The 17,816-nt window shown below is 46.2% G+C and overlaps 1 protein-coding gene across 1 annotated transcript in view; it reads left to right on the top strand.

The window, feature by feature from the left end:
* The window catches only part of MAML2 (mastermind like transcriptional coactivator 2), a 212,002-nt gene extending 194,423 nt beyond the window's left edge, over window positions 1-17,579 (top strand). Inside the window, exons 3-5 of the mRNA XM_034060133.1 lie at window positions 4,268-4,471; window positions 6,015-6,126; window positions 12,928-17,579. Of these exons, the coding sequence (XP_033916024.1) occupies window positions 4,268-4,471; window positions 6,015-6,126; window positions 12,928-13,907 (1,296 nt within the window). The 3' untranslated portion in view covers window positions 13,908-17,579. The remainder of the gene's footprint in view (window positions 1-4,267; window positions 4,472-6,014; window positions 6,127-12,927) is intronic.
* Window positions 17,580-17,816: the final 237 nt, after the last annotated feature.

Raw genomic sequence — 17,816 nt, 5'->3', positions numbered from 1 at the left:
TCTGTTCCAGACAGGAAAAAAAGGTTAAATGAGTTTGAGGTGCTCAGAAGATGCTGTTTTCTACCTGCATTGGGTTGTTACGAGGAAGGGAGACTCAGGCTGTGTTTCTGGCCAGTCTGTGTTATTTCCAGCCCTGATATGTGGATCAGATCCTCAGCTGTTGCAGACCAGCATAAGCTCAGGAATTGCATGGGGCTCCCACATTGTACACTGGTATAGAAGAAAGCCCTCTGTGCTCCAGTCAGAGGCAGGAGTTGTTCTCTCCAGCTTTTCCACTATAGCTAAAGGAGCTTTTGCTTGCAGGCACTCTGCCATGGTCCTGCCGGAGTTCTGTGTTCTTGTCTGAGACAAGGACACAAGCAGGGAGTGCTTGGAGTTCAGATATCCATGGAAACCCCAGCCTTTAGCAGAAAGGGGTGGTTTTGCTTGCATTAATTGTAGCAGAAAAGAGGTGGCTCAGGAGGCCACTGGTGGGTGCCAGGACTGGCTGTTCAATGGAGCACCCTGTGCTTGCCTTCTAAAGTTGGATGAGTGGATCAGCTCTTCTCATTATGCCTGGTACTGCCCCATGGCCCCTGGGTCCACTGGAGAACCTCAGTTTCTGGAATGCTTGGGCTGTGGAAAGGACATGCCCCAAAAGGGGCAACAGAGAGGATATCCAGACAGACCCTAACCCATTGGCAGGGCGTGAGGGAAAGGGGAAGGAGAAGGGAAGGGGGAAGGGGGCGGAAAGTGAAAATGGGAAGGGGAAGGGTGGGGGGAAGTGAAAATGGGAAGGTGAAAGGGAGGAGAGGAAGAGGGAGAGGGAGAGGGGAAGGAAAGAAAAGGAGAGGAGAGGAGGAGGAGAGGAGGAAAGATTAAAGAAGAAAAGACTATTTCAGAAATTTCGTATGTCTATTAGAAGCCAAAACCTCCCTTCATTTGTCTGAACACAAGTCAGCTGCAGCAGGGACAGTGAAAGGCACACTCAATCTTAAATGTTTTGTTTAGCTGCTAGTTTAAACATCTGAGCATCATGTTCTTTGTGATGCTTACAAACAAACACCCCAGTTGTGTTACTGGCTCTGAGGAGCTTTCACCAACCCTGCCTCTCCTTCTCCTTCTCGTAGGTTTTATATCTCACTCCAGCATCAGAGAACAGGGTGCCACACACCTGCTTTGCATCTAGAGCATCTCTGTGCTGGAGCTGTGGCAGAAGCAGAGCAGATGGGGGCTTGTAGTGCTTGGTGAGCACTAGCTGAGCCCTTGGCTGCTTCTCCTTGCCTGTATAGCACTGGGCAGAGCCTTGCAAGAGCTGCAGCTGATGCACAGGAATGCAGGACAGTGCAGCAAGTGGAGCAGAAGCTGGGAGCAGACACTTGTACCTGTCAGAGGTGCGATGATCCCAGCCCGTCCCTGACCACCCAGCTGGCTGCAGGGATGTGCTCCATGTCATGTCACCTCATTGGAAGCAATGCTGAAAGGTTCCCTTCCCACGCAGGGAAGCAGCATGGTGTGACCATGCAGGGAAGCACACAGGGCTCTCTGGCTGGGGTGATGCTGGGCTGCCCCTACACCCCTTCTGGGCAGATGCATCCCTGGCTGAGGACACATTCATGGCCCACTCCGGGCTTCCTTTGGTCAGGGGTTTCTGAAGTTAAAGTGCATAAACCACAGGCAGGGGAAGGAAGGAATGAGGTTCAGAAAGCCACCAGCAGTTTTAGATGGGTGGAATCGTAGTAAAGCTGCTTCAGGAAAGCCAGTTCAGTGAAAACAGGGTAGTTCCAACCCCAATCTGCCCTTCTCAGCAGGGATGTTGGAAAGCTTGCTTTGCTCATGCACAGGCAAGAACCTCACATCCCCAGCAGCAGTGTAGCCCTTTGCCATCTGATTTGCAGTGATGAAGCACAGGGTGAGAGTAAGGCTCAATCGCACTGGTTCATGAAGGGTCAAAATGCTGAGCAGCTAATCCCTGATTTATTAAGGAACAGTTCTTTCTTCTCCCATCACATCGTGGCCAATGGAAGAGCAGCAGGCAGGAGAAGTAACACATCGTAGATTCATAGGCTCACACTGACATTTCGTGAACAGCAGAGAAAGGACCAAATGCAAAAAAAGAACCCAAACTGGCTCCAAGTTGATGATTTATACTGTTTTCTCAGGATCTGTTTGCCAAGCAGCTGGTGTTTTGTGCCAGTTGCTGTTACAGAAGAGCTTTCTTTGATAGGTACCATGAATGGACACTACACAGTTTATCTTAAAACAAAATCCCTCCCCACAGCTTATATGGGCTGACAGGGAATGAGGGAGAGAAAAAGTTGGGCTTTGTTGGGGTTTTCTTTACACAGGACTATGAAAGCACATTTGGGGGAGCCTGCGTTATCTGTGCAAGAACACAACAGATGAATTCTATTAATGGCTGTAACATGTGGCCGGGTTCAGGCTAGAGTTGTCGTTTGAATATAGGAGTCAAAGCCAATTTATTGTAACATATTTTTCTTTTCAAAATATTTTAAGAAAGACAAAAAAGTTTGCGCAACAACTTGGCAAGCAGGTCTGTGGAGGGGAAGGAGGTATTTTCTACATCGCAGCTCACATAAGGGCTGAAAAATGTGGCAGTGCCGAGCAATGCTGGATTCCTTCTGGAGCTGAGAGAAAGTGTGCAGGATATAATTGTGTAAGAGCCCAATAAATTCTGAAGGGTGGGTTTGTAACACTGCCCTGGGGGCTGCAGGTGGCTCCAGAAGAAAGTCATGGGTTTTATTTCAGGAGCAGTCATCAAATGCTGTACGTAGCCAGCTATGCACTCGTGTGGCCCCATCTAAAAGCCACAGAACTGTTTTAAAATAGAAATACCCATAACAATCATTGCATGTCTTCCATGGCAGATGGTAGAAAGATAAGTTGGATTAGTTTGTAGTGTGTGTGTGTTACTGGGGGTGTGCAAAAGCTAAGGCACAGAAATGAGCTTCCCTGGAGCTTGTAGAGTGATGAGCATCAGTGCTCCATGGTCTTCAGCACATTCACCTCACCATTGTTTGTTTCACTGTTGGTCAGTCTGTATTTCCCTGGATGCCATGGTTGGAAATAGCCATGGAGCAGAACTTTACCTAAGTAGCAGGCCAGACCCTGGCACTACCCCTTGTTGTTGAGAGAACCACTGCATAATAGCGAGCATCAGAACCCAGCTGCGGATTCCTGTGTGCGGGGCAAAAATGCTGCTGCATCTATAGAGAATTTTGTGGCTGGGCTCCTGTGATGAGTTGCAACAAAGTGGAGTCATAGAAATGGTGTTTCTCATAATGGTTGAGACCTCCCCAGTGTATCCTATTTTCTTTGTAGCTGGGTGGCTAAGAAATAACCTGACTATCCAGTGATCCAACACAGGCTGAGTATTTTTGTCTGTGCACTGAGAAAGCTACTTCCTAGATTTGGTAAAGGACCAAGTACCAGACACTGGTGGAGCAGACAGAAAACATATTGCTCCCTAGGGAAACCATGGCTAAAAGGAGACAAGTAGCATATTGTCATCCCATGTTTGTTCTCATCCTATGTGTGTGTGGTTTGAGTCCCCAAGTACTCTCCCCATTGCCTTCTGAGATGACTTTTTGCCATCCCTTCCTCAAGAAGCTGCACACAGGGAAGAGGAATCGGATCTAGATCCATCACAAAGACCAGGGAGACCTTGAAACATTCTTCAAAGTCCTGTCCAGTTACACATGCGTTTTACAGAGGAAGTTGGTAAACTCTAAGCCTATGTAATCCTGCCACTAATGAGAGTTCATTAGCAGTCTCTCAGAGGTAATGGGGCAAATGAAAGCAGCACCATTCACCCCACTGGGAAGTAACAACGCTTCTGTGTTTTCCAGGAATAGATGCCACTTCTAGCAATGAGTCTGTAACTTCTCACTGCTGCTCACCAGATGGTGGGAACCAGCAGATGCCGAGTTGGCTCCCTTGTGGTCAAACAAACTGCCATAGGGCGCTATGCAAGTTTCCTGAAGGATCCTCAGCACTGCCCCGTTACTTCTGTTAATGTTTCTCAGGCCCCTGGTACAACATTGAGGTTTTCCACTGGAACCACCTGGCACGTTTTCAGAGCTTTCCATGAGCGATGCAGTTACTCAATCCCCTTCTTATTTTGACAAAGCCTTTGTAATGGTCACTTGTCCTGAGAGCCTGTGGTCTGTGTGTCCTGTACTGGAGCTAATTGCATAAAAAGGATTACTTCCCCTTCTTGATGCTTGTTATTATTTTCATCCTTCACAAGCCATTTCTTCTGTTTCAGGATCAACACTCTGTGGTAGGCCAGGGAGCTGGCCCCACTCCAAGCTCCAGTTCTTGCTCAAATCCAAACACTGGAAGTGGTTACATGAACTCATCCCAGCAATCAATGTTGAATCAGCAACTGATGGAAAAGAAACAGGCTCTGCAGCGGCAAATGATGGAGCAAAAACAACTCCTTCTACAGCAGCAGATGTTGGCAGAAGCGGTAAGTTTTCTAATTCCTTCTTTTACATGGAAAAGATTATCATAGAAACAATAGAAAAGAAAGCTAAGACAGGGAGAAGAAAGCCCCCAAAACTTTGAGGTCATTTGGCAATGCCTAGGCCTTCTAGAGCGTGCCTCGTATTTTTCAGCACTTTGCTTAGCCCTTTTGAAACCTTCTTAAGTTTATATGAAACAACGCAAGTATCCAAGCTACTGTGGTTTTGTTATGAGAACAGTCTAAGCATATGCTTAATTTGAGGCATATGAATATTGTCAGTGGTTTTCTTTGCAAGATAAGCTAAGGTGCATTAGTATGCTCCTTTGACCACAGAGGATGGCTGGGATCATAAATGAGTTCTTCTTTCTCTGTTCTTCTTTTTGCATTTCCAGATATTTACAGCCAGTTGTTCTCTCTTCTTTGGTATCTGAGAGACCAGTTGGGAGTTTCTGGTCATTTAAGGAGGCATGGGGGGTCTTTGTGGTCTTGCTGGCAGTGATATGTGCTAGAACCCACTAGTTTAGTTCCACTAAACTGGTGTTGCCATTGATATTGCATGAAGTGAGTCAGCTGAAGGTGCTTCATGTGCCATCATCCATGGCCAGTGCAATAGGGGAGAGTCCCTGCTGCCAAAAGCAGTAGTACGTGCCCTCTGCATCCTCATATTCACTGTTCTTTGGTAGCCCTACTTGCCAAAGCATGGAGAAGAAAAGAAGCCCTGGAAGAGGAGCTGAGCTTGACATGTCCATGAGGCAGGCAGAAAGCAAGGTGGGAGCCTTGTGGCAGCTAGGGAAGGGCTGCAGGGAGGATGCTTTGTTTCCCCAAGGCTGCACTGGCAATGCACCCCAAGCCCGTGGCTTATTTACCTCAACCTGCATCTCTCAGCCTACAGGGCAGACCCATTTATGCTGGCCTGACATTCTGAATCCAAAACTTTCCGTTCTCTAGGAAGATGTAGACACAATAATACTGACATATTTAATGAATGCCATTCAATAATTACAGAACAACACAGAACTGGAAAAACATTCATGTGTTTATGGGGATGTTTTCTAAACAAAAATTATGCAGTTTTTTATAGAGAATATATTTTTGTTTACACATTTATTGCCATTAAAAAAAAAATCCATTAGAAAGCTTGGCTTTTAAATTGAGGATTTCATTTATCCAGAGAAGTTGTGGATGCCACATCCCTGGAACTGCTTGCAATCCCTGTGTAAGAGGAAAGACAGCACCATGTACATGTAAGGGGAAGCAGAAGGCAATGGTCAGTGGCATGAAAACCAACTGGACCAGCACTGTTCTCTCAGTGGTTTTAAGAAAACTTAGGCCAGACTAAAAGCAATACAGCCAGCAGAAAGGCTTCCATGCAGACTTCAGTGGATGGGGGCACAGGTTCCCAAATGCATCTCCTGTGGACCAGAGAGGGTGAAAAGAAGGAATACGTCAGATTTGTACATACTGAGAAAAGAAAGAGGTGGGCAAAAACAGAGCCAGGAAAGCATAAAGCAAAGGAAATTAATATATTTCTACTCTAATCCTCTAGGAGAAAATAACTCCACAAGATCAGCTGAACAGACACTTGACACGACCACCACCAGATTATAAAGACCAAAGAAGGAATGTGGTCAACATGCAACAAACAAACCAATATCCTGGTAAGTGCCCATGGGCTAAATAAAGCTATGTCCCTCTTTCCTTCCTCCCTTCCTTCCTCCCTACCTCCTTCCTTCCTTCCTTCCTTCCAGCTGTAAGACCATCCAGAAGAGCCATGCATGCACCAGGTCCTTATTTTCTGGGTATCCATTTACACATCTGCCGAGACAGTGGAGTGGTGCCTGCTGCTCTCATGTGCTATATCTTATAGTCCCACACCACTGAGAAGTGCTGATGTATGATCTGGAGAGACAGCTAGTGGCCTATCCAGGCTGATGCTGCATCTCAGACATGGAGAAGGACGGGATGGTACTCTTCCTATTAGCACTGCCTGGGGCAGCTGTGCCCTCAAATACTTGATGCTGAGGTGTCCCCTTAACTATGCAGCCTCGCCCCATCCAGATGCCTTCTCTCGTGTACATGGTACATCTTGTTCAAAGACTGAGAACCACCCCTCCCTTTAAATGGCAGCCCATGTACAGCATGAGGACCCTCATACTGATTGCACTGATGTACCTTACATGACAGCATCATGGGCAACCAGAGCAAACAGACCTTTTGGTCTGTTCAATATGCCACAGTCATAGCCTCAGTGCTGTTCTACAAGCAACAGTTCATCAGATCAGTCAAACAGAGGAGTAAAAGCTCCTGCTTTCTACCAGAACTGCCCAGGGCAGAAAATGTCCAACACTTCAGGACTAGCGCTTTGTTCCAGCACTTGTGCCCTCACCCCCTTGGAGTCTAGTTTTGGGAGCACAGGACTGCCCGTTTCATGCCTTTTATGCTGTTCACCTTGCTGGTTAGCTGGAGGCTGCACTGAGAGCAAAGGCAGAGTAAGGGAAAGTTGCTGGGGAGAGGGAGGAGGTGGGGGAAATGCAGCAGATGGATCAAAGGATGTTCTTTATACTGCAAAGCGTCTGTGCATGTAAGTATAAAAAGGATCCTTCGCCTTCTAGTGTATCTTTTTATACCACACACTGAGGGGAAAAAAGGATGTTTTGGTTTGTTTGTTTTTTGATAACTGTTGGCTCTGCAGATTCAGCTGGGGATCTGAGTCTTTCTTTCCTACCTGTCATTTCTAGCATTTCAGTTCCTATTATGAATTTAATGAGTTCCCAAGTGCAGCTCACTCACATCCTACCCCTCTGCCCAACATCCTGCCCCTCTGCAGGCCTTGGCACCAACAGCCCAGCTGCACATGGAAGGGCTGCTCACAGGCAATGTTCATGCCCTCCTTTGCTTTGTTTACAAGTTCAAGCAGCAATAAACTTTCTGCAGTCTGGAAACTGCTGTTTTCTTACAGGCCTGAGTGTTTCTCGTGTAAGTTTGCACAAGCACCACTGATGCAAAGTAATAACCCATGGTGAGGGCAGAAAAAGCCCTGCTTGCTGGCTTGGTACCTCCTCCACTCATAAAGCAAATGCTTTGACAACCCCAGCAATTTGTTGTGGAATACTGTGATTTGGCGTGTTGTTTAAAGGTTCATTCCTGGAACCAAATGACTAACTGAGCCAGTCAGTCTCACCTCTGTGCCTGGCAGTATCATGGAGCAGATTCTCCTGGAAGGCATGCTAGGGCACATGAAAAACAACAAGGTGCTTGGTGACAGCCAGCATGGCTTTACTAAGGGGAAATCATAGAATAGTTAGAATTGGAAAGGACCTCAAGATCATCTAGTTCCAACCCCCCTACCATGAGCAGGGACACCTCACACTAAACCATATCACCCAAGGCTCTGTCCAACCTCGCCTTGAGCACTGCCAGGGATGGAGCATTCACTACCTCCCTGGGCAACCCATTCCAGTACCTCACTACCCTAACAGTAAAGAATTTCTTCCATATATCCAGTCTAAACCTCTTCTGTTTAAGTTAAGCCATATTATTTTGCTGCACAGGCCTAAACCTGAAAGGATTTCAATGCAGTTCCCCTGAGGACAGAGGAATGGAGCAGTAGGATCATCATAGATGACGTCCTGCCTGACCAATTTGGTGGCCTTCTATGAAGGGGCTACAGAACTGATGGACAGGGGTGGAGCAGTTGATGTCATCTACCTGGACTTGTGCAAAGTGTTTGACACTGTCCCACATGACATCCTTGTCTCTAAATTGGAGAGACATCAATTTGATAGGTGGACCACTCAGTGGATAAAGAACTGGCTGGATGGCCAGACTCAAAGAGTTGTGGTCAACGGTTCAATGTCCAGCTGGAGACCAGTAACAAGTGGTGTCCCTCAGGGATTGGTGTTGGGACCGGTCTTGTTCAACATCTTTGTTGGTGACATGGACAATGGAATTGAGTGTGCCCTCAGCAAGTTTGCCGATGACACCAAGCTGTGTGGTTCTGTTGATACACTAGGGGGAAGGAATGCCATTCAGATGGACCTTGACACACTTGTGAGGTGGGATGATGCCAACCTCATGAAGTTTAACCATGCCAAGTGCAAGGTCCTACACCTGGACTATAGCAGCCTTCCAGTATCTGAAGGGGCCCCACAAGGATGCTGGAGAGGGACTCTTCATCAGGGATGGCAGCAATAGGACAAGGGATAATGAATGGGTTTAAACTTAAACATGGGAAGTTCAGGTTAGATATAAGGAAGAAATTCTTTATTGTGAGGGTGGTGAGGCACTGGCACAGGTTGCCCAAAGAAGTGGTAAATGCTCCATCCCTGGCAGTGTTCAAGGCCAGGCTGGACATGGTCTAGTATGAGATGTCCCTGCCCATTGTGGAAGGGTTGTAATCAGATGATCTTAAGGTCCTTTCCAAACCAAACCATTCTATGATTCTGATTCTTGGCTTTTACTTAAAAACAATTCATGGAAATTACTGCAGCCACATCTTTGAAAGGCTCCAAAATAAGTAGATCACCATTGTTATATGGCTCTTCTTGTTGTTCCTAATCTGATGGACTCTTTGCCAGTCTCATGGTATTTGGAGCCCCATCTCCTGGATTTGAACCATGTGGGATTGGCAGCAGTTGTCCATTCAAATCTGCAGTCCCTGATGAGTGAGCCCAGGGAGGACAGCAGGTTTTTGGGAGAGCCTGAGAGAAAGGGCTGTGCTGGAAGCTTGCAGCAGAGCTACCAGATGGAGCGATTAGGAAACTCTTGCATAAGGGAATAACAGCAGGGAATCTGTTCCCTTTTCTGGGAATAGCTTTGCTCAGGTCGTGGAAGGAGACAAGAAGTTGAATAAAATAACATGGGGGTTCGGTGACACTTGGTTAAGCTTTTTATTGCTCTCTGCTTTTCATGATAGTGCCACGGTGAAAGAAACCCCAAGACAAGAGCAGGTGAATCAGGCAGAGAAGGCATTGCTGGGAATGGCTGCAGCCTGGGGTGCCCAGCTGCTGAACACAGCACTGCCAGGGAAGCGTTTCTTCCCATCTGGAAGAAATCAGGATGGAAAATATTTGCGTTAAAAATAAAAAAGGATAAAAATAGCAATGCAAAGAAAGGGGAAGCTTCATCTGTTGCACAACAAGTACAACCCACGTCCCGACCGCTTGTGCTCTTTAAGGAGAGTGGCATTGGCAGGGCAGTGTGGTGGTAGCCCTGAGGTCACCAGTGACAAGTGAAGGGACTACACAGGCTTGTAGCTGAGATGGAGGGAGAGAACCAGCTCTCCCCAGATGGCTGTTCCAGGTCTTTTGAAACACCACTGATTCCTGTGCTGGCATAAGGGAGCAAAGAGTCAGGGCCCCCATCTCTATTAAAAGGTTGTGACAGTATCTCCAGAAAACAGTGAGCAATGCACAAGCCACTAGCAAAGCCAAAAAGAGGACTAACTGTGAGGTTGTCTGCTGAGCCCCAATTGTGAGAATCTAGTGGTCCATATGGGGGTAAAACCAGATGGATTCTTCATAGCATCTCCTGTCCCAGGGGCTGCCCAGCTTGGGGACTGAATTTAGGTGCTTAAGCTAGCACAGTTAGATTGTCTATGGCAAGTGTCTCCAGCTTAGCTCCAGTTGGTGGGAAAGCCTGCCTTCCAGGATAATGTGAGCTTCTTAAACTAGGCCTCTGTTTCTATTGATTTGGAAAAAGCAGCTCTGCTTGTGGAGTCACACTCAGTGTTAATGATTTAGGAAGAGATTACTTTTAAGTACTTAAAAAGAAAGAACCCTTGCATCCATTAATAAATGAAAATAGCGCATAGATGTATAAAAATAATGCAGAAAAGGCAGGAATAGATGATAATTCTTTCTTCAGTCCCAGTCTGAGGGAACTGAACATCGTTATGGTGAAATTTCAACAGGAACAGTATATTAAACAGCTGTTCCTAAACATAGACTCTTTAAATATGTATGCGCATGATTTGTCTTCAAGAGTTCTGAAAGAGCTGGCTGAGAGGTTCTCCAAATTCTTAATGTCACTCTTTATTTAGTCTTGAGACTCCAAGGACGACTGCGAATGCCATGCCAAAAATTAGAAGAGTGAAGTAGGTAATTGCAGCCCCAGTGACCAAATGCAGAGCTCAGCAAAAATACTGGGGAGCTGATACAGCCTGAATAAGAAAGAATTGGGAAGGGACTATAATGAATGTCAGGCAACATGGGCTATGCAAAAGAATCTTTGCAAACCAGCATGATATCATTTTCAATGAAACCACATATTTGGCTGATAATATTAATATTTGTTCATTTTGTGTCCTGTAAATCATCTGACTTTGTATTGCCTATTGTGGTTAAAAAAACAGAGTAATACAAAATCAGCATAACACATAAGGAAATGGCTGATAGGTCCCCAGATATCACTGCAAACAGGCTGTGTGATATCAACCAAAAGGGAAACACAGTCTGAGACTGTGCTGAACAAGAAGAGCTTACTTTGCATCCATCCTGGAAGTGTGCAAGAGCTGTTTCTGTGACCAGCTGTGGTGGGTCTTGAAATAGCCTCGAAATCAAATGTTGAAAACTGTCAAGTTCTGAAAAGAGGTAGAAGGATTGAAGGACTGGAAGACATAGAATCATAGAATCATGGAACAGTCTGGGTTGGAAAGGACCTTAAGATCATCCAGTTCCAACCCCCCTGCCATCAGCAGGGACACCTCACACTAAACCATGGCACCCAAGGCTCTGTCCAACCTGGCATTGAACACTGCCAGGGATGGAGCATTCACAACCTCCCTGGGCAACCCATTCCAGTACCTCACCACCCTAACAGTAAAGAATTTCTTCCCTATATCTAATCTAAACTTCCCCTGTTTAAGTTTTAACCTGTTACCCCTTGTCCTGTCACTACAGTCCCTATATGAAGAGTCCCTCCCCAGCATCCCTGTAGGCCCCCTTCAGATACTGGAAGGCTGCTATGAGGTCTCCACGCAGCCTTCTCTTCTCCAGCCTGAACAGCCCCAACTTTCTCAGCCTGTCTTCATACTGGAGGTGCTCCAGTCCCCTGATCATCCTTGTGGCCTCCTCTGGACTTGTTCTAACAGTTCCATGTCCTTTTTATGTTGAGGACACCAGAACTGCACACAATGCTCCAAGTGAGGTCTCACAAGAGCAGAGTAGAGGGGCAGGATCACCTCCTTCGACCTGCTGGTCACGTTTCTTTTGATGCATCCCAGAATACGGTTGGCTTTCTGGGCTGTGAGTGCAAACTGAATCTGGCTCATGTTCATTTTCTCATTGACCAACACCCCCAAGTCCTTCTCCGCAGAACTACCATGAATTTCTTCTCTGCCCAACCTGTAGCTGTGCCTGGGATTGCTGTGTAGGACCTTGCACTTGGCATGGTTAAACTTCATGAGGTTGGCACCAGCCCACCTCACAAGCATGTTAAGGTCCCTCTGGATGCCATTCCTTCCCTTCAGCATATCAACTGAACCACACAGCTCAGTGTCATTGTCACACATGCCTCAGACTGAGACTGATGTGTCTGGAGAGCGATGCAAGCATGACCTGTGCAAGGAAGAAGGAACTGATGATGGACCAACTAATTAAATTAATCACACAGACTAATACAACATTGAAGATGAAGTCAAAGTTAGTCAAATTCAGTGTGGTTTTGTTGTATATATGAAGGCTCAAACCAAGGTAGTATCCCATGTCCAACAATTGCTACTACAAACCAGCAAAGCTCCAGAGGTGTATGTTCTTCCATTCCTCCTCTGAGTCCCTCAGGGAATTCCCAAAATGTGGTAGTACCTGTGTAGCAAGCCTATCCAACAGCTCTTACACTTTGGGAGCCACCCAGAATGGTACAAGAGTTTAGCTTGTACTGTGCCACGTGGCAAAGATTTCCTCATTAACCCACACGTTGGGTGAAGAAACATCTTTCATTTGTCTTGAATCTGACTTCTTGTAGGGCTTGTACTGGAAGCGACAGTAGCAAAGAGGATTAAACTATGGAGCAGCTCACTGTGTTCCATGAGGGGGGGGGGGGGTCTCCACAGTGCCATCTACACTGGCTATGTTTAGAAACATGTGGTCTTCTTCAGCCAGTCTCTCAGGGATTATTTCAGAGCCTTGCACTGCAAAAGCAATCATCTTACATTGCATAAATGACTGATTGTGGCCTCAAAATAGAGAGTATGTAGCTGCAAATTTGCCACAAGTGAGCTTGTGTGAGGTTTGGAGGCTCTTCTTGTGATTCATTGGCAGGTGTCAGCTACAGGGTAGAATGGCATCATGTAGGCCAAACCACCTTTGGATGATAGGCATCTTTATACCTTGAGCAAATTCATGCAAGTCCTTTGAAGAGCAAATTATCTTCTTCAAGAAATTCTGCCCCTAGAAAACTGGATTTTGGCACCACACATTGATCTCTTGTTTGCTTTAACACTTCTGTTTTCTCCTTTCCAGGTGGCTCACCAGCAGTGAGTATGAGCTCCAACATGACCTTGTCCAACCCAATTTCAACTCATAGCATCATGACCCAGAGCTCCAGCATCATGTCCACTCCTGCTGGGACCCGAATGCCTTCTGTTCCTGCCAATCGGAATATGGGCTGCTATGGGAACCTTCCTTGCAACCAGCCAAGTTCATACAACGTGACTTCAGGAATGAATCAGATGCAGCAACACAGGAACCAAAACCAAGTCCTGCCCGGTCAGAATAACCCCATGATGTCTCGGCAGCAAACCATGGCACAGGGAAACAACACAGCGGCTTTTGGGACAGGGTCAGTGGTCAACTCACAGCAAGTAAGGCCAAGCTTGAACCATGGAGCTACAGGTGTCCCTGCTCAAAGGCCGGCCAACGTGATGATCACAGCTACTGCCACTGCCCAGAACTGGGCGCCGCAGGAGGCTGCAGTGAAGCAGCAGGATGCACTGAAACCCGCAGGGGTCCGTTTCCCCACCGGCACTCCATATCCTAACCAGTCTTTACAACGCAGCGTAGGCAACCAGCATTTTCCTCAGCGTGCACTGGCACCTCCTAATCAGTTAACAGCAGGAGTCCAAATGAGGTCTCCTCTAAACCAAATGCAGCAGACTCTAAATGGACAATCCACTGGCTCACTACGAGGTCTCAGCATAAGACCTAACCAGCTGAGAGGACAGACTGTGCCTACCTTGAATCAGCCAGGAACGAGTATGACACCTCCGTCATCTCTGCCATCAACCAGTTTCACATCTACCAACCAAAACTCCCGGGCTTACCAGGGCAGTGACCATGGCAATGACCTAGCGTTTGACTTTCTGAAACAGCAAGGTGACAGTATAGGACCTGCACTCAACAGTGACTCAGACTTTATAGATTCTTTACTGAAAACAGAACCTGGTAACGATGACTGGATGAAAGACATCAACCTCGATGAAATTTTGGGGAACCACTCGTAAGTGACAGTACCAAGGGTCAAACGAAATGGAGAGGCAGTAAGGACATTAGCTTTCTCTTTAGATGCCAACAACCTGCTTTATCAATTTACACTCCAGTAACTGGGCTGTCCTTTAAGATACCATGTAGGGCAACTGCCCTGTTTGAAGAGTTGCTCTTGGAATATAACTGAAGTCTCCCTGGTGAATGATAACATAAGTGATATTCATACCTGCCACAAAGAAGTGAAAGCACGTGAAGGGTCTGTTCCCCACACCAGTGCCCAGCACATTGCAAACCAGCTCTTTCCAAGGGAGCAGCATGGAGAAGCATGTTTAGCTTGCCACAAATGCAAGCACCAGACAGTGGTTGTGGAACATCGTTTCTCTGTGTGCAAAGTACAAGCCCAAGTGGTCCAGAGCTCTTCAGCCATCATTTTCATGGCCCTTAACTTCCTCAAGACTACTCAGCCCTGATGGCATCAGGCCCTGTGTAAATCCCATTGTGTTACAAAAACTGTTCACTTCTACACAGTACAAACTCACATGTGCTTTCCCAATGATTTTGGTTTAAGCCCTCTGTGTTTTGTAGCACACAAAAGGGTAAGTGGCCTCATCCAAGGGAAGAAGGAAACAGATCATCCAGTGTGTTACTTGGTGTGCTCTAGAGTTCACTTCCTCCCTTTCATCCCTTCAGCACCTATCACAGGACGCTACTGTCCTGCCAGCAGCACAATCACTTTGGCCATTGAGGGAAACATGAGATGGACTACACCAAAGCTCAGGATGCTCACTTTGCCACCTTGCCCTACTCCAGGGACTCCAGGGACTTAATGGACAACTTAAGTGAGAAGGGTGCTCATGGTTTGACCCTCACCAACTATTTTCCCAGCCCAGCTTAGAGGAGGGCAAATACATGAAGTGGCTCAGCTAAGCTGCTATCCTTTTCAGGTAGTTCAGCCCAGTCCTCTTCAACTGAACAGGTTTACCCCAGCAGAAATGCCAGCATCTCTGTCCAGGAAAGGCTACAGTTCTGGCTGCACAACATTTTGGCTCTATAATTCTATCCCTTCACCATATGGGGAGAGCTGGAAGAGGTCCAGTGATGACCCAGGTCCCCACAGCCTCTGTCAGGCAGAGTCTGAGTGGCTCTGCCCCTGAAACGAGCATGAAAACAGTTACAACCACCTGGGTTACTCACAGTAGGAGGCTCCACTCAGCCACATCTGTGTATGTAAATGAGACAGTTTGGGGCAATATTTCTGGGTGCTGGACTCAATCATCTGTTCTGGGTTTGGGGATGGCCCAGTTAACCAGTGCATCATGAGGGGGTTATCCCTGGGCAAGGACCATACCTGTAGACAGTTGGCAGCCACCTTGGAGCCACCACAGGTGAGCAGAGCAGAGCAGGAAGGATACAGGTTGTTCCAACCACTTGGTGACAGGGAATAGTCTCGACCATGTTAAAAGTTTCTGCTATAGACTTGGTCAGTGAGGACATCAGAAGGAGGTGCTGTGTCGCTGTAAAGCAGCTCTGCAGGGAGTCACACAGGAGAATTCACAGAAGGGAACAGATCTTACAGGTCAAATGAAAATGCTGTTCTTGAAAATGATGTGGTGTGATGTCTTTTACAGCATCCTCTGAATTAGCTAGAACGAGATGTGGCAAAGGAATACAATGCCTGCATTCACACGCCTCAGTGCCAAGAGGCATTGCTCTGCCCCATGCAAGTTCTTTATTCATCCTTGTTAGTGACACTGGGATGAGTAGACTACTTGACAATAGCCTCTGCACTTATCTGACCTAGTTCTCAAGACAGGCTTTAATAAAGCTTTTCCAGTCATTTCACCCTGTCATTCTATGTGGGCGCAATTGTTCATGATGATTCAAGAAGCTGGTGCAGAAACAAGCAGCAGCACCTCCAGGAAAGGTGTAACACAGCATTTGGCTAGATGTGCCAGCTAAGGTGGGCTGGTCTGTGACATGTTTGTCATTGGAGAGACAAGAAATCCTGCTGAAGAGTCCCTTCTGCTGACCCAGCTAGTGATGGTTGCACACCCCTGCACTGTGTAACGTGGTGGCTCAGCTGCCCAGAAAGCTCCCTCTTGTCTCCAGTTTGGCTGGGGTGCACATGGTCCCTTTGATATGCCAGTACAAGATTTTCCAGGTCTTTCAAGAGCTTTTCAGCCCAGGTCAGCATCACACCTCAGTTTGGAGAGATACAGATGCAGTCCAACAAATGAGTCCCCAGTAAACTAGACTGAAATAGCAGCTACATCAGTTCAAAGTGGAGGGAACATGGGCTCATGTGGCTCATACAGAGGCATGCACCACATCCATGAGCAGGTCAGCACAGACTGCCAAAGCTCTGGTAGGAACAGACAACTGCGATGACGCTCAGGCCAAGGCTGAGTTGGTATCTTCATGTGCAATGGGCACTGAAGTCAGGTAACTTCAACTACCCTCATGTGCCATTGAAGAGGCCACCACTGGTTTCTGTATTAAGACAAGATTGTTTTCCAGCTCCTCAAATGATGTAAAAAAATTGTTGAGCTGAGGAGCTGGTCCCAAGGATTCAGGATATCATCCGGTGGTGGATTCAGAGCTGAGCTTTGCCCTGTTGGCCTCAGCATGCAGTGAAGAAGACACTGGGCTGTGAGTGCCATCCCTGGGATCAATGTCAGCCTGTCTGAAGTAAGTTCTACAAAGGCTGATGCCATTTGCAGTCCTGATGCGTTTGGAACGTGAGCTCAAAAGATTCTTACAACCAAAACTTGAATCCAGTATCATGTCTTCAGAACACCTGTATCTGAACAGAGCTAGTGTCTTTTTCCTCTTTCCTTGCCATGGCCAAGTGCACTACCCTTATAGTCTATTTTTCATCACGGACTGGGCACTCTTCACAGTATTGGGTTGTAAATATAAAGAATTATTTGTTTTGTAAACTTTTGTAAAAAAAAAAGAAAAAACCAACCAAAAAGTAATAATATTTTGGTAGGAATAATAAAAATCATATTATTTGGGTTATATTTATACATATGTGAAATAAATATACTATCGAAAAGTTGTATTTTATACAAGAAGTCAACGGTTACCTTTTGTATTCTATATACAAAGTTTTGTATGATACGATTGTTTATTTTTATCTGCAGACTTCAACTTTGGGTTTTGGGGGAGGGCAGAACGGGATCGTGGTTCAACAGCTGGGTCTGACCCCAAGCTCGCCGAAACCAATGGACTCTTTCCATTGCCTTCACGGGGCTTTGAATCAAGCCTTTAAATCGCCTTCAGATATGTTTGACATCTGAAGCTCTCTGGAAACCTCAACATGAAAACATTCCAGGTTTCACATTTTTTCCCTGAAAAAAAGGCTTTTATTATTAATATTATTATTATTGTTACTATTACTGCAGCTCTTGGGAGGCAGGTGGGACCTATGTAACTGTCATGTCCTTGTTGCATGTATGTCTGCTTTATATTTTCCCCATATTATAAACCAGTGTTTCTCTATACAGACTGAGAGGAAAAGTTGCTGTACAGAAATGTTTGTGTTTATGCATTTTTACATGTGGCTGTATATACCTCCTAGTACTATGCAGTGACACTTATTTGACTCCATTTATTTTTCACCTAAACATGAATAGTATGTTTTTCAGTAGCTATCAAAACTCTGCCAAGTAAATCAATCAAAATTATCCCAAGCGTCTCATTTCTTAATGTGGATTTTATAATGGATGTCTGTTTAGGCAACTGCTGGTTTGTTCTGAGTGCATTAAAATTGCAGTGATATTTTAGGAGGGGGGTGAGAAAAATGTGCATCTGGCAGCTTCTGGGAGCTCCATCTGCCTCTTTGCAGGGGAGCTGTGATGTTTTCCTACTGACTGAAGACGTGGTTTCATTATCCACAAGGGTTAACAAGTAACACATGGTAT

This window comes from Melopsittacus undulatus, chromosome 2 (genome assembly GCF_012275295.1).
Source record: "Melopsittacus undulatus isolate bMelUnd1 chromosome 2, bMelUnd1.mat.Z, whole genome shotgun sequence".
Classification (NCBI taxonomy): Eukaryota; Metazoa; Chordata; class Aves; order Psittaciformes; family Psittaculidae; genus Melopsittacus; species Melopsittacus undulatus.
This window is presented reverse-complemented; position numbering and strand designations above follow the sequence as displayed.